General features: G+C 41.3%; 1 protein-coding gene across 1 annotated transcript; it reads right to left on the bottom strand.

Annotated features, from left to right (window-relative positions):
• Nucleotides 1-923: 923 nt before the first annotated feature.
• On the bottom strand, nucleotides 924-2580 carry LOC147420186 (uncharacterized). The gene has a single exon (XM_086504684.1). The coding sequence runs from the start codon at nucleotides 2311-2313 to the stop codon at nucleotides 1180-1182; it is 1134 nt and encodes a 377-aa protein (XP_086360810.1). The 5' UTR covers nucleotides 2314-2580; the 3' UTR covers nucleotides 924-1179.
• Between the last annotated feature and the right edge of the window lie 13100 nt (nucleotides 2581-15680).

Raw genomic sequence — 15680 nt, 5'->3', positions numbered from 1 at the left:
ACCCCTTGCACCGCTCCAGATCATGCCGGGAGCATACGAACACGCTGAAAATCGCTGGACAGCAGCGTTTTCATCACCTCACAGTTACGTTTTTGGGTGGGCAGCAACCTCTTGGCTTGTGCTTTTCATAGAGGATGAAGTTACCTCCTGTCAAGACACCATCCGGTGGTGGTCCATGCGGTCTCTCAGTGACTGCTGCAGTACACGGTAGTTTCGATATCGACTTGATCATCTACGGGTGTACGATCCTTGGTGACTTGTGGTTTGCTACTCATCGCATATGGGATTCCGACATTCCTAGAGAGGACACCACCATCTTGGGTGGACAGACACTTACCACTTGACCTCCACAATCAGATCACTTGCTTACACATGAGCATCTACATGGACTTAAAGAGAGGATCTTGGATCTCTTCTTGGACAGGTTCATTGCTTGGATCAAAACCCCTTATCTATGAATTTGTCTGGGTTTGCTTTGCTTTGCATCCACTGAAAACAACCCACATTGATTTGTTACACTGGTTTACTATGAAGCATGATTATTGGAGGATTTAGATAGGGACAAGCATACCTCCTAGTAATATAATGTGCCTTTTTCTTTTGAAATGAGTAAGTTCTTTTTAAAATTTGAAAAAATAGTATCTTGTGTATATATATTTCTATAAGTTCTAAGAACTTTAAATAACCTATTGAAATAGGTATATTTTTTGTACGTGACCTCTCTAAGTATACTTCCCATACAAAGTTGTGCAACCCAAGCCAAATAAATTATGTCGATATTAAAAATGACTAACTTAATCCAGCTGGGCACGCTCACATGAGATGGACAACTTTAACAACATATAAGTTAACTCAATGATAAATTTTGCAACAAACCAGTTTTACATAATGCATCTGCTAGTAAGGTAGTTGCTTGAGAAAATAATTATTTGTTAATGCAAACAATTACAAATTAGCCCTTGCCCACATACCAAGCTATGGTATCTTCAAAATGATCTATTGGTTAAGATAGAAGTTCACTTAGAGCAATTTTGAGAGCATATTCAACTGACAAAATACTTGAATGAAGACTGTTTATTAGCCGTCCAAATTGGTTTAATAGGTTGGCCATAAGGAGGAAGGAGGTGCAGGTATAAGTATATCATCTGATGTGAACAATAATGTAGTAAATGTGAGCTCTTAGCTTTGACACCACTCAAAATGAAGGCCACCATCAATGTAGTCAGAGACATTGAAGGGCCCATACTTGGCAACCATAGTGTGGGAGCCATGAAGAGGCTTAGGCTTCCAAAGCTCAAGGTAGAAATGGGGGGTGGACTTGAACTTCTTGGGGGTTAGGACGACAGAGTCCTTGTCTCGTTTGCCCTGCGTGTGAACCTTCCCTAGAACCTTACCGGTCCGGGCAGATGTGATGCGGATAGATTTCCAGCCGGGGTTGTAGCAAGGGGCCGGCTTGGAGGTAAGGTGGATGCCCAACCTCTCCGCACGCTCGACTTTGCAATGGTAATAGATGAGGATGTCGGGGTCAGTTCCCACCAACAGACGAATAAATGTTTGTTCTTCTCTGCTGCAAGTGGACTTCATGGAGTTGAAGACCCAATCTCTGTGCTTAGCAATGGAGATGAGCGCGCCCTGGTGTGGCTTGCTGGCCGTGATGATGCCGACCAGGGAGGTGCGGTGCTTGTGGGAGAGGAAGGCAGGGCCACCGGCATCACCGGAGGTGGTCGGGAGAGCGGACTTCGACCGGAAGAGAAGCAACCGGGAGGAGGCGGATGGCGAGAGGGGAAAGGACTTGGTGGTGAGGTAGTCGGGCGAGGAGAAGGAGGAGGAGCCACCGTAGCCAAAGAGGGAGATAGAGGCGGCTGGTGAGGGGTCGTGGGCAGCAAGTGGCCAGAAGAAGCCTTTCGGGGAGGCTAGAGCCGGCATCCGGCCAGTGCGCAGGAATGGTGGGTGCACTTTGATGACGGCCAGGTCGACTCCCGACGAGGGGTGCAGGAAGACAGCAAGCCCTTGCGAGGTCTCATTGCCCAGCTCCAATGTGAACTCGAAGGGGTCTAGAAATCCCTGCACCACGCGCTTGGCTGTCAGCACGAAGTTCTTCTTCAGCAGCACCCCTGTTCCCACACCGTTGCTCTGGCTGCGTATGCGCACCACGTGCGACCACAGCTCATCCCTCTCATCCTTTATCACCCTCGCATTTGGCAGTAGCGCTCTCCGCGGCTGCCCAAATTGGACCCCCTCTTTCCCTTGGGCTACTACCGCACTGCAGCTACACAATATCCACATCAATATCCAGATGGGTAGCTGCACCATGCTGCTGTCCTTTCTGACCGTGAGCCTGCTGTTCTCCCTCTGACAACCAGCTTTAATGGAATGACGGCAAACAGGACGATGACGACGATAATGATCAGCAGCTAGGCCCCCTTCAGCCTCTCTCTCTCCCTCTCTCTCTCTCTCTCTCTCTCTCTCTCTCTCTCCATCCTTACCTCTTTTCTATGTACACCAGCTCATGCCTTCCCTGCTCGTTCTGTCCCTGGAAGTCGAACAGACTCGAAACGGTCTTTAACATAACTCATGAGCCTGCACGTTCTACGTAGTGTACACAGAGAAACGAACCACGTTCAAAACAAGTGTCACAATTTTCTCCAAATTATTGATGTTGGAAATTACCAAAGTACCCCTGAAATTTGTCCTTCATTACTGGCCATTGGCCAAGCATTGTCGTCGCAATATAAGTTCTGAAAATAAAATAATATAATATCAGTAAATTTCTTGGTATTTCTTATTGAATAGTCTTACTTGGTTGGCTTTTCAAGGACAAGTTCTTTTCTATATAAAAAATCAAATTAATCAAAGAAGATTTTGTAAAACACATTGGTGAAATGAAACCCTCGTTTTTGTTCGTAAAGCACGCATGCAATTTGTCCATCAAGACATAGCACTAACCTTATGAGTAATGCTTTCACTCGAACAAGTTTGTACATCAAAATTTTCACCTTTGAGGAGCTACAAAGGACAAAGCAAAACATTGATTAAACTTTTTGCACTAAGAAAATCTTATAAAAATATCAAAAAAGTAGATGGTGCTCAGCCTATGTGTGCCATCGCGAAAGTACGGTGGACAATGGTCACGGTCTCTCCAAAATTTATAAGAAATGAAAGTTGTGCCCTGCCTCGTAGTCCATTTCCTATTACATAGTCATGGTATTCAAGAACAAGATAACAACCTGAATTTCTCTCTAGTAATTTTCTATTTGCATTGTGGTTTGGGCACTTTGTTATCGATACACATTTCGTTGCATTCCAAATTTTAAATCACAAAAAAGTTTAAAAACAACTATATCCAATTGTTAAAAGTCCAATATAAATGATGTACTTGCACATTTGATCAACAATTGTATTTGTTGCAAATGGGGTTGCAGCTCAATTAGACACCATACTCTTTTGGCCAGAAAAATTGAGACAGCAGCTAATAGGTATCGCTATCTCAAGGACCCCGTGATCACAACCATTCAGAAAAATCCAAAACACCACCATATTGGTATATCCCACAATCAATAGTGAAGAGCTTCCTTGTCAAAGCCACGTTGAACATATGGTGCAATCAACATAATCTGGTAGACTAAATTTCGGACAAAAAGTTTGTTAAGAACCTTATGTGCTTTTTTAAGGGGACCATAGCTAGTGTACATATTTACCAAAGCATTGCTAAGCACAATTTGTCCCTCAAACAGCCCTTACTAGCAATGTCATCATGAATTTTGTCACCCACATGAAGGCCTTATGTAAGGCCACAATTCTTCAAGCTACAAGAATAGGTGATTGCATTTGCAGAAAGCCATAGTCCATATTGTCTAGTTGAAATAGTTGACACCTTCCTAGCCATAGCCAGGTTAGGTATATCATGGAAAGATTGCGTTCGAAGAGACTACATTTTGAATAGAAAGCTCATTAAGAACTGTATGTGCTTTTGTAAGGGCACCACATTCGACGTACATATTGCCCAAAGCATTGCCATGCTATCAACCCCTAAGATCATCGTGACTTCCCTCACCCATGAAAATGCCTTGTATAAGTCCACATGCCTTGAAGGTACAAGGATAGATGATTACATTTGTAGAAGTATCTTGGAGAGGTCACTACTATATAAAAATTCCCATCACGTGGGTTCAACTATAGGGATATTTTTTATATATATTTTCTCACATTTTCACATAAAGAAAAATGATCTTGAAAAAAATTTACAGATTGAATAGGAAAAGGGTCCCTCTTATTGATGAAAATTCACAACTAAGGAGTTTATAAATAGTCCTTGAATGCACGATATATAAATGTTACATACAATGACCCACTCGAGAGAAGTATCTTGTTAAAACAACCCAGAGCTCCCAGCTTGCCATAGCCATGTTGGGCATATCCTTGAATCAACACTAGCAAAGCGACAGTGTTCTAGAAAGAATGATCAACTAATAACATTTATGTGCTATTGTGAGGGCTCTATATTTTTCATACATGAAGGCCAAAGGAATGTGAAGCATACACGTTCCTCTAACAACCCTGTGCATCATTCTCATTATAAATTATGTCTCCCATGTGAAGGTCTTGTGAAGGACATAGGCCTTCAAGGTTCAAGCATATGTGATTGCATTTGGAGAAAGGGTATTCATTCTCATCTACTTAGAACAACCCAACGGTACTACAACCATGCTAGGCATAGCATCCCAATGACCATCCCATACCTTCCTTGCCACAATCGTGTTGGCTAAGGATCAACGCATTCCAAGCGAATAAATTTTGAGCACAGAGCTCGTTACGAACTTTATGTGCTTTTGTAAGGGCACCACATTGGCATACGTACTAACCAAAGCACTGCCAAGTAAAACATGTTTCTCGAACAGTCCATGACCAGTAATGTCACCACGAATTCACTCACCTCATGTGAAGGTCTTGCATAAGGCCACAAGTCTTCAAGGTGCAAGCATAAGCAATTGCATATGGCAAAAGGCAGCAGTCATGCCACGCAAGGGAAGAAACATACACAACTTCAAAAGAGGGCCGATGGATCATGGTTCCGACACAAGCTACTAGAATCTATTAGAGCGGGTACTACTCCTAGCCGTGTGTACCCTTGGAAAAAGACACCTGGAAGGATGGGTGGAACAAAACAAAGAGTACAAGGCTGAAATTCATCAAAGTGGATATGGAACTACAATCGCATGGTGAAAGGGAAAGGCAAGAAAGGCAAGACCATAGCTAGTGTACATATTTACCAAAGCATTGCTAAGCAAAATTTGTCCCTCAAACAACCCTTACTAGCAATGTCATCATGAATTTTGTCGCCCACATGAAGGCCTTATGTAAGGCCACAATTCTTCAAGCTGCAAGAATAGGTGATTTCATTTGCAGAAAGCCATGGTCCATATTGTCTAGTTAAAATAGTTGACAGCTTCCCGGTCGTAGCCAAGTTGGGTATATCATGGGAAGATTGTGTTCCAAGAGACTACATTTTGAATAGAAATCTCATTAAGAACTATATGTGCTTTTGTAAGGACACCACATTTGACGTACATATTTCCCAAAGCATTTCCATGCTATCAGCCCGTAAGATCATCGTGACTTCCCTCACGCATGAGAATGCCTTGTATAAGCCCACATGCCTTGAAGGTACTAGGATAGATGATTACATTTGTAGATGTATCTTGGAGAGGTCACTACTATATAAAAATTCCCATCACGTGGGTTCAACTATAGGGATAATTCAACTATAGGGATAATTCATCTATAGGGATAATTCAACTATAGGGATAATTTTATTTTATATTTTCTCACATCTTCACATAAAGAAGGATGTCAAAAAAATGATCTTGAAAAAAATTTACGGATTGAATAGGAAAAGGGTCCCTTTTATTGATGAAAATTCACAACTAAGGGGTTTTATAAATATTCCTTGAATGCACTTTTTATATAAAATTTACATACAATGACCCACTCGAGAGAAGTATCTTGTTAAAACAACCCAGAGCTCCCAGCTTGCCATAGCCATGTTGGGCATATCCTTGAATCAACGCTGGCAAAGAGACAATGTTCTAGAAAGAATGATCATCCAATAACATTTATGTGCTATTGTGAGGGCTCCATATTTTTCATACATGAAGGCCAAAGGAATGTGAAGCGTACACGTTCCTCTAACAACCCTATGCATCATTATCATTATAAATTATGTCACCCATGTGAAGGTCTTGTGAAGGACATAGGCCTTCAAGGTTCAAGCATATGTGATTGCATTTGGAGAAAGGATATTCATTCTCATCTACTTAGAACAACCCAACGGTACTACAACCATGTTAGGCATAGCATACCAATGACCATTCCATACCTTCCTTGCCACAATTGTGTTGGGTAAGGATCAACGCATTCCAAGCGAATACATTTTGAACACAGAGCTCGTTAAGAACTTTATGTGCTTTGTAAAGGCACCACATTAGCATACATATTAACCAAAGCATTGCCAAGTATAACATGAACATTCTATGACCAGTAATATCATCACGAATTCACTCACCTCATGTGAAGGTCTTGCATAAGGCCACAAGTCTTCAAGGTGCAAGCATAAGCAATTGCATATGGCAAAATGCAGCACTCATGCCATGCAAGGGGAGAAACATACACAACTTCAAAAGAGGGCAAATGAATCATGGTTCCGACACAAGCTGCTAGAATCTATTAGAGCGAGTACTAATCCTAGCCGTGTGTACCCTTGGAAAAAGATACCTGGAAGGATGGGTGGAACAAAACAAAGATTACAAGGCTGAAATTCATCAAAGTGGATATGGGACTACCATCGCATGGTGAAAGGGAAAGGCAAGAAATCTCCTACAAATAGTTTCTCCCAAGATATTGGGGAAAACATCCCCAAGAATTAGGAATTATCGTAGATGAAGATTGTTTCATTTTTCTTCTTTTGACACACATTTGTTGTATGTTGGCCTATGGGCCTTGCCTCTCACATGTAAATTATATCATAGTTTGGGCAGATACGTACGGGTTGGAGTTGACCCTAGCATCACACACACAAGAGTTTGAGTTGATCTCGATTCTTTTTTTGAGTCAAGCTTTCATGGATGGATTTTTGTTCATTTTAAGTGTTTCTCTTGCTTCTAAATGCTTGTGATTTGCTTGATTTTATTGCGAACTCTCACAATCAGATGCCTAGCGCTTTCCTAGCCGCATTGCACACTTCTTGACATTGTACTAACCTTATCTATTCTTTTGATCATATAGAGCAATAAGAAGTAGTGAGGTTTTCCAAAAATCCTCACTAAGATCTCCACCAACACTCATTGTTCAATCTTTTTCTTCCTCTCACTCCACATGCACCATGCACTCTACAAGTGGTATCAGAGTTGAAGGTTGTAGTGATACTCCTCTCTCGACATTTCCCTCTTCCCGGAAAGCTTCACATTGGCAATGGATCAAATCTTGGAGCTTCCATGGCTATGGAGGCATGGTGAGCTCGACACATAGAGCTCATGTATCAAGCTGGCAACCGGCTAAACACCACAAGCCACAAGAGCTGAGAGATTGAGGTATCTATGAGCTGAGAGAGAGAGAGAGAGAGAGAGAGAGAGAGAGAGAGAAACAAGTTGCTCAATTTAGGATATATTGACAGTAGGTCCCTGTTTTTCTCATAACTGCAGCTACAAAACTCGGATTCAAAAACCTTTTTTTATCAAAATGTAGATCGCTTTGAGCCCTCTGACTTTGTATAAGAACTCATAAGATGGTTCGAAGTGCAAATGCGTCTAAAGTTGAAAACGCAAAAATTATTTTCTTAAGACAGATTGTGCATTCGAGTTGAGTAAGAGAGGAAAGAGAGTAGAGAGAGAGAGAAAGAGATAGCTTTATCTCAACTTCAAGGCATCGAGAACACACACACACACACACACACACACACACACTCAGCATCGATGCATTCTCCTCTCGGTATTAGTCACACACACATACTTAGATTCTCAGCATCGACAACCCATTTTCTCTACTTGTCGCATAGATTGATCCTCCAACATTTACATGCATGGATAAGGTGCCCCTTCCATAGAGGAGTGACATCCGGCATTGGCATCAACTTCGGAAACATCGACCACAGGTTTTCACATGTTGTCTGGCATTATAGAGAGTGAGAGAGAGAGATATACATAGTTTGTCGGTAGTGAGAGACAAATTATAGATTGCCATTAGCAACATTTATATGCATTTTCTAAGAGCAGTTTTGGATTTCCATATGCATTATTGGTCATGTTGTATGTTCTCTGTGGTATTGCTTATGCATACTTGTTGACAGCTTTTTAGAGATAGCTCTCACTTATAGTTTTTCACGTATAGGGATAGTCACAAGTTCTTTGGACACAGTAGATCTATGAGCATCTTTGGCAGTGATAGGTATTACAATTCTACTGGGAGTTTTGGATGCATATGATTTATGCATGACTAGCACTTGAGAGTTCTTGTGCTCTATTGAGAGCGTTTTACTCCTTGCAGAGAGCTGGTTCTATGATTTTGTCTGCATACTCATTGCTGGTGCTTCTTGGAGTGTGTGTCCTACAGTCTTGTAATGATAGTTTCACGTTTTGGATGTACGTTGTGGTGCGGATATTGCTATTGTAGCTTGTTGTGGAGCAAATTCTGGCTTGTTTTGGCAATCCCATCCATTTTTGAGACTCGATCTGGAAGAGCCCTTTCTAAAAGTGTGGCTAGTTATGCTTGCATAACCTTTGTGAGGGTCATTGCATGAGGTTATTTAAAGTCGAGCACTGGGGTCAGGTTACTCAGTGTGAGGTGGATGAGGTTGCTTGAGATCCCATTTGTGGCCTCTCCATAGGACATGTATAGATAGGTATAGGTGCTTTGATGCCAAGTTCAACAGTTTCTTTGAGCAATATATGCCAGTTTATGCTCAATCAACACTCTTTGTTGGTTTCTGCATTGTTTTTTGCTCAGTTTTGATTGAAATTTTAATCTCTGTTCAAAGGACACTGCTACAATTTCCGCAAAAAAAATTCCATAAATTTCTAGTCTCACTCTCTTGCATTTGCTCTTGTCAGTCATGGCTGGAACTATTCAAAAAGAAGAATATTGTATCAAGAAGTTTGCTGTTACAAAATGGAAGCGATGTATGCTTGATTCCTTAGTCAATAAGGGCCTTGAGATGCCATTGAAAACACATAAAGTGAGTGTTTACACTGATAATTAGTGGGAAGAGCTTGATGCTCGTGCTATGGCAACCATTTGCTTGCACCTTGGTGAGTCCATTTTCTTTATGATTATGGATAAGACTACTGCAGAGTAACTATGGAAGTCATTATTCTCAGCTTGGGATGGCAAGAGTGCCTCAAAAAAAAAAAAAATCATGAAGATGCTTATGCGTCTCGACCCAAAAGAGGGTACCAGTGTCAGATCACACTTAAATGAGTTTATAGCTTGTTTATGCAACTTACATCAAAGGGATTTAATTTTGATGATAAAATAAAAGCCATTTTCTTATCATGCTCTTTGCCTCCATCATGGGGTACATTCAACATTGCCATTAGTAAGTTTGTCCCTAAGGGAAAGCTTGATTTCAATGATGTTATTGGTGCTTTGCTCAGAATAGAGATCCGACGTCAATCTCTTCACACTCAGCAGTGCACATGGTGATGCGTATATGGCTAGTGGAGGTAGCCAGAGAAACAATCCAGTCAGAGTGGTCATAGTCGCAGTCACAGTTGCGATCATTCTCAAGATTGCAAGAATGCATGTAGCAATAGATGTGGACGTGACACAAGCAACCTTGAATGCTACCATTGTCACAAGAAGGGACGCATGAAAAAGTATTTCCTTTTGTTGCAAAAAGAGAGGGATAAAGCCATTGTCGCAAGTTTTGCACCTCTTCACATGTAGATATTGTCCCTAATGTGTTGTAGACGTCCGATGTACTAGTCTTATTTCTAATTTGAGTCAGAGGCATTGTTAGCTCTTGATAATGCTGTGGAAATAATTGGATTATTGACTCAAGTGCTTGTTTTCATGTTACTCCTCACAAGGAATGGTTCTCCATTTATGCTTCTACACATGGTTCAATTAAGCTAGGTGATTCTCATCAACTTGAGATATGTGGAATTGGAGATGTGAATTTGCATATGCGCAATGGTACCAAGTTCATGTTGTGAGGAGTTGTGGCATAGCCGGCTTAGTCATATGAGTCAGAAGAGAATGAAGCAGTTACAGCATTTTGGCTATATCCCTATCTTAAACTATTCTGATTTTAGTTTGTGTCCCGGAGGATTCACCATGGAAAACTTAGCACACCACGTAAGTGTAGGGGAGGGGGTTTTTTTTACAAGTTACATAAGCGTATAATTTAAGGGTAGGCCCCCAGTACTTTATCTCCCAAGCTTAAAAATAAGGGAGGGGGTATCAAAAGGGGAAAATGAGAGGAATTTTTTGTGTTTCAAAATCATGACTTCCCAAAAGAGTCTACCCTCCAACTTGTGAGTCAATAGCTACAAAGATACATGCAAGAACTAACATTGTTTTGTATCAATTACTTGTTTTGTGATTATAATTCATTTGTTGAGGGATGAAAGCTATAAAGAGTTTTTGTATAGATGCAAAATCACACGCAGAACCTAACACAACTTTATAACCATGTTTTTTGAGTAATTTAAATGGGTTAGAATTGGACGAGTAGCTAGTGCAGACTGAACGGGCACATAATGTGAAAGTCAAACTAAGACACATTGAGGATACATGTAGTTATCAATAGTAGTGGTTTCTTAGTACGTTGCCAGTCACTATGCTACACGCTCTTTGAATTGTTACCATATACATGTGGTAGTGATGTGTGTGAACACACTAGGACCGCCGGGGCATGTTTTCCCTCTTTAGGAGGTTTTTTCCCGCGTGCATTGTATAGACACTCATCACTCTAGGGCTGTCTATATTTCCATTGCACACTAAGTAGCACACTCTAGGTTGTGTGCCTTGAGCTTCCTTTGTCTTCTCCAAGCTGTGTGCGTTTCTCTGTAACCCTAAAACCAACAATTGGTATCAGAGCAGGTTGCATCCTCCTAAGCTTAGTCGCCAGTATCTCCAGCACACGCCTGCTCACTTTCTCTGATTTTTGTGAGCTTTGGTGAGCTCAGTCTACTCAAATTTCTAATTCGGGCTCATTTTAACCTCCGTTTCCACTACAACAAGGTCTGCGATGGCAATTTTGTCATTTTGTGCAAAATTTCGATCAGCGCCAATTACTGCATAATAGGTCCCATACAGTCTATTGCACGGGGTTGTGCTTTATAGCATGTGCTGGTCTCACTCAGTTTTTCCTCATTTCGGGCAGTTTTCACATCAAGTGCAGGCATTTTCCATGGCTGACAAAAACACAGATGTGTTCAAGATGTTTGTTGTCTGTTGAGGAAAGATTGGATGGGGACAATTACCCTATGTGGGCTTACATGATACAACATGTTCTTGTGTCAAAGGGCGTCTGGAATATTGTGCAAGGCATTGATGTACGTCCTGGTTCTGAGGATGTAGGCGATGTTGAGGATGTTGCAGGTCTTGTTGCAAGGATTGTTGCTATTAGAGTTGTTTTGTCTGCGGTAGAACAAGCTCGTTGGGATGTAAAGGATGCACAGGCTCATGCGTTGATTGTGTTTCCTATGAAGCGCAGCATTACTCCTCACATTCGTTCAACGAGATCTGCAAAACAGGCTTGGGATTTTCTAGCAGGTCTTTATGCAAGCCGCAATGAGGCAAAAATTGCTTTGCTGCGTAAAGAGCTGGAATCAAAGATTATGCATGAGGAAGAAACTTTCCTTGCTGGTGTCAAGGATATCAATGAGCAACTTATTTATGTAGGTGAAGCCATTCAGACAGTTCCCTTGTGCAGACTGTTCTTGATGCCTTGCCAGATTCTTACCAAACTGCTAGTACTTGGAGACTTATGACCCAAGGAAATCATGAAGTTGTCAAGTTTGATGCATTGTGAGCAATGCAACCACTTCTTATGGTTCTGCTGCGAGTGGCAAAACTTCTATTCCCAATGCTTCTGCTGGCAGCACTTTGTCTGGCAATTCTAATGATAAGGGCAAAAAGAAGATGTGTTGCCATTATTGTAAAGCTATTGATCACTTGATCAAGCAGTGTCCTAAGTTGAAGGAAAAAGAGGCTAAGAAGAAAGAGGGTGGTTCCACTTCAAATGCTAGTTCCACTACAAATGCATCCATTGTTGAGTCTTCTGTGAAAGGAGACTCTGATGATGATGTTGATGCAAAATGGGATTTTAGTGCAGAGTGCACTTACAATCCTATTGTCCATGATGCATGCATGTTGCTCCAGATTCACATGTGTGGTATTTTGACAGTGGTGCTACAAAGCACATTACCTCACATCGTGAATTTTTCACCTCCCTGTCCCTCATGGGAATTCAGTCACTTGTGCCAACAATGCCTCTTATCCTGTTCAGGGAGTTGAAAAGATTGTGCTTATTGATAAAAATGGTAGTTCTTTCACACTTGTTGATGCACTTTATGTACCTGGATCAAGAAGCATCTTTTGTCTGTATTTGCACTTGCTAGACTTGGACTTGTAGTCAAATTTGTGGATGGCAGATGTACAGTTCATGATCTTAGTTTTGGTGATGAAATTGTTGCATCTGGCCTTTTGTGTTGTGGGTTGTATAAGCTCACTTTGTATGACAAGTGTGGACAAAATTTTTCAAATACAGTTGTAGATTCAAGGGTTGTTTCAGATGCAAAACTGTGGCATGCACAGTTTGGGCATCTGAATTTTGCTAGTTTGTTGCGTTTGCAGAAATCTGATATGGTTTATTCTTTGACATCTCTTGAAGCACCTGTCAAACATGTTTGTGAAGGCTATATTTTTGGTAAGATGCAGCGTTCGAAGTTTCCAAAGGATGGTTCAATTAGGCCCACATGCAGATTGCAGCTTGTGCTTAGTGATGTTTGTGGGCCCATGCAAACTCCATCCTTGGGAAATTACCTTTACTTCATGACTTTCGTTGATGATTACTCCAGGCATGCATGGGTATTTCCGCTTAAAGTGAAGTTTGAAGTTTTTATGTGCTTCAAACAATTTCTGGCTATGGCTGAAAATGTATCGAAATGAACTATGGGCACCCTTCGTTCCGATCGAGGGGGAGAGTATATGTCTCATGAATTTATTGCATTTCTAGATAGTTGTGGGGTAAAACACCAATGTACACTGCCTTATACACCTCAAAAAAATGGTGTTGCTGACAGAAAAAACAGGTCACTTACAGAAATGGCATGATGTATGGTCAAAAGTCAAGCTTTGCCGCATTCTTTTTGGCTTGAGGCCATCATGTGTGCCACTTATGTACTTAACGGGTGTCCTACAAAAGCTTTGCAGTATATTACTCCATATGAAGCATGGCACGATAGAAAGCCTTCTATTGAGCACATGCGTGTTTTTGGCTGTTTGGTATATGCTTTGGTGCCACAAACACATCATAGAATATTGGATGATAAGGCTGTCAAATGTATTTTTGTTGGTTATAGTGCTGAAAGCAAAGGTTATAAGCTGTATCATTCACAAACCGAGCGTATTTTGGTTTCACGGGATGTAGTGTTTGTGGAAGATTCTATTCAGCCCTTGCTGTCATTTACTAGAGACAGTATGTAAGCTCACATGACATTTATGACACCTTGTTGCCTCTTTTCATTGGTGGAAGTTTGAATGTAAATTCCAATGAGGCAAATGTACAGCCTATGGGGGTTCCCGAAAATGTTACAGATCAGCCTATTACCGATGCAGATGTACATGATGTACTTGATGAGGAAATGGCTGAAAATGAGTAGGCTAGAGGTATGCCAAAATGATTGGTGCATACTTTGCGTCACAGTAAATTGGATGCACCTTTGTCTAGTCATAATCATTCAGGTTCTTGCCATGCATCTTATGCATCAAATTGTTATTCTTTGGCTGTGTCTAGCCTACATGATGTTGAGGAACCTCTATCTTTTGATGAAGCACAAAATTTAGAAACTTGGATGGCTATCATGCAATCAGAATATGATGCACTTATAGAAAATGACACATGGACTTTATGTGATTTGCCTCCTGGCAAAAAGGCCATTGGTACAAAGTGGGTTTACAAGTTGAAACGCAAGCTAGATGGTGAGGTTGATTGCCATAAGGCTCGACTTGTCACAAAAGGCTATGCATAGAAAAATGGCATAGATTATGAAGAAACTTTTGCTCCCACTTGTCGTATGACTACTGTTCGTTTTCAATGTGCATTGGCAGCTCATTTTGGTTGGGATGTACATCAATCAGACATTGTTAGTGCTTTCTTGAATGGTGAAATATTTGAGGAAGTTTATGTAACACAACCTCACGGTTTTGTCAAGAAAGGACGAGAGGACAAAGTGTACAAATGTAAGAAGGCTTTGTATGGGTTAAAGCAATCTCCTCATGCTTGGTATGAGAAAGCTGACACTCATTTAGTCAAACAAGGCTTTCGTAATAGTCCAACAGAAAGCACATTGTATGTAAAGCGTGAGGGTGATGTACTTTTCATTGTGGTTCTTTATGTAGATGATTTGCTGATCACTGGACCAAATGAGAGACATATTGCTAAATTTAAGGCTGATTTGAATGTTACTTTCAAGATGAAAGATTTGGGGTTGTTGCATCATTACTTGTGCATACAGTTTAAGCAGTGTGATGGTGGTATTGCCTTGTGTCAGAAAAGTTATAGAGAGACATTGCTATGTAAATTTGGACTTGAGGATTGCAAACCTATTGCCACTCCCATGGAAACAGGTTTGAAATTGAGTCTTCATGATGCTGGTGATCCTGCTGATGTCACTCTTTACCAAACTGATGTTGGCTGCCTCATTTATGTATGCAACATGAGGCTGGATATTCAATTTGCAGTCTCACAGGTTAGCAGATTTATGCATAGCCCAGGGTCTAAGCATTCGCAGGTTGTCAAAAGGATTTTTTGCTACCTTAGTGGCACTTTACATCTTTGGATTGTTTTATCCCAAGGGGGGATCATTGCCACCAGACTTGCATGCTTTTTCGGACTCAGATTGGGCTGGTTGTTTTGGCACGCGAGTGTCCACAAGTGGTTTTTCTTTCATGCTTGGCAGTTCATGTATATCATGTGAGGAAGAAACAACCTATTGTTTCCACTTCTAGTTTTGAGGCTAAGTACAGAGGGCAGTCTTCACAGCTACGGTTGAGTGTGTATGGCTCAGATGCCTTATGGCTGATTTGGGTGTTGGACAGGACACTGCCAACACTATCTACACTGACATTTAGAGTGCATTGGCAGTTGTGAGGAACCTAGTTTTTCATGCTCACACAAAGTACATTAAGGTGCATTACCACTATGTCAGGGAGAGGTTCTCAGCAAGAGAGATCAGCTTGGCTTATGTGCCAACACAGGACAACCTTGCAGATCTTTTCACAAAGGCATTGTCTCGTGAGAAGCTCGAAGCTTTCGGCAAAGCTTTGGGTTTACTCCCCTTTGTGGATTGATCATGTCCTCAAGGCATGTCACTTCCCTTTACTCATGTGCCAGCTCTCGTTTCACATCACTCCAGGGGGGATTTGTTACCATATACATGTGGTAGTGATGTGTGTGAACA

This window comes from Adiantum capillus-veneris, chromosome 28 (genome assembly GCF_014529385.1).
Source record: "Adiantum capillus-veneris isolate H3 chromosome 28, ASM1452938v2, whole genome shotgun sequence".
In the NCBI taxonomy this organism is placed as follows: domain Eukaryota; kingdom Viridiplantae; phylum Streptophyta; class Polypodiopsida; order Polypodiales; family Pteridaceae; genus Adiantum; species Adiantum capillus-veneris.
The sequence above is the reverse complement of the archived record's forward strand: the minus strand, read 5'-3'. Positions and strand labels throughout refer to the sequence as shown.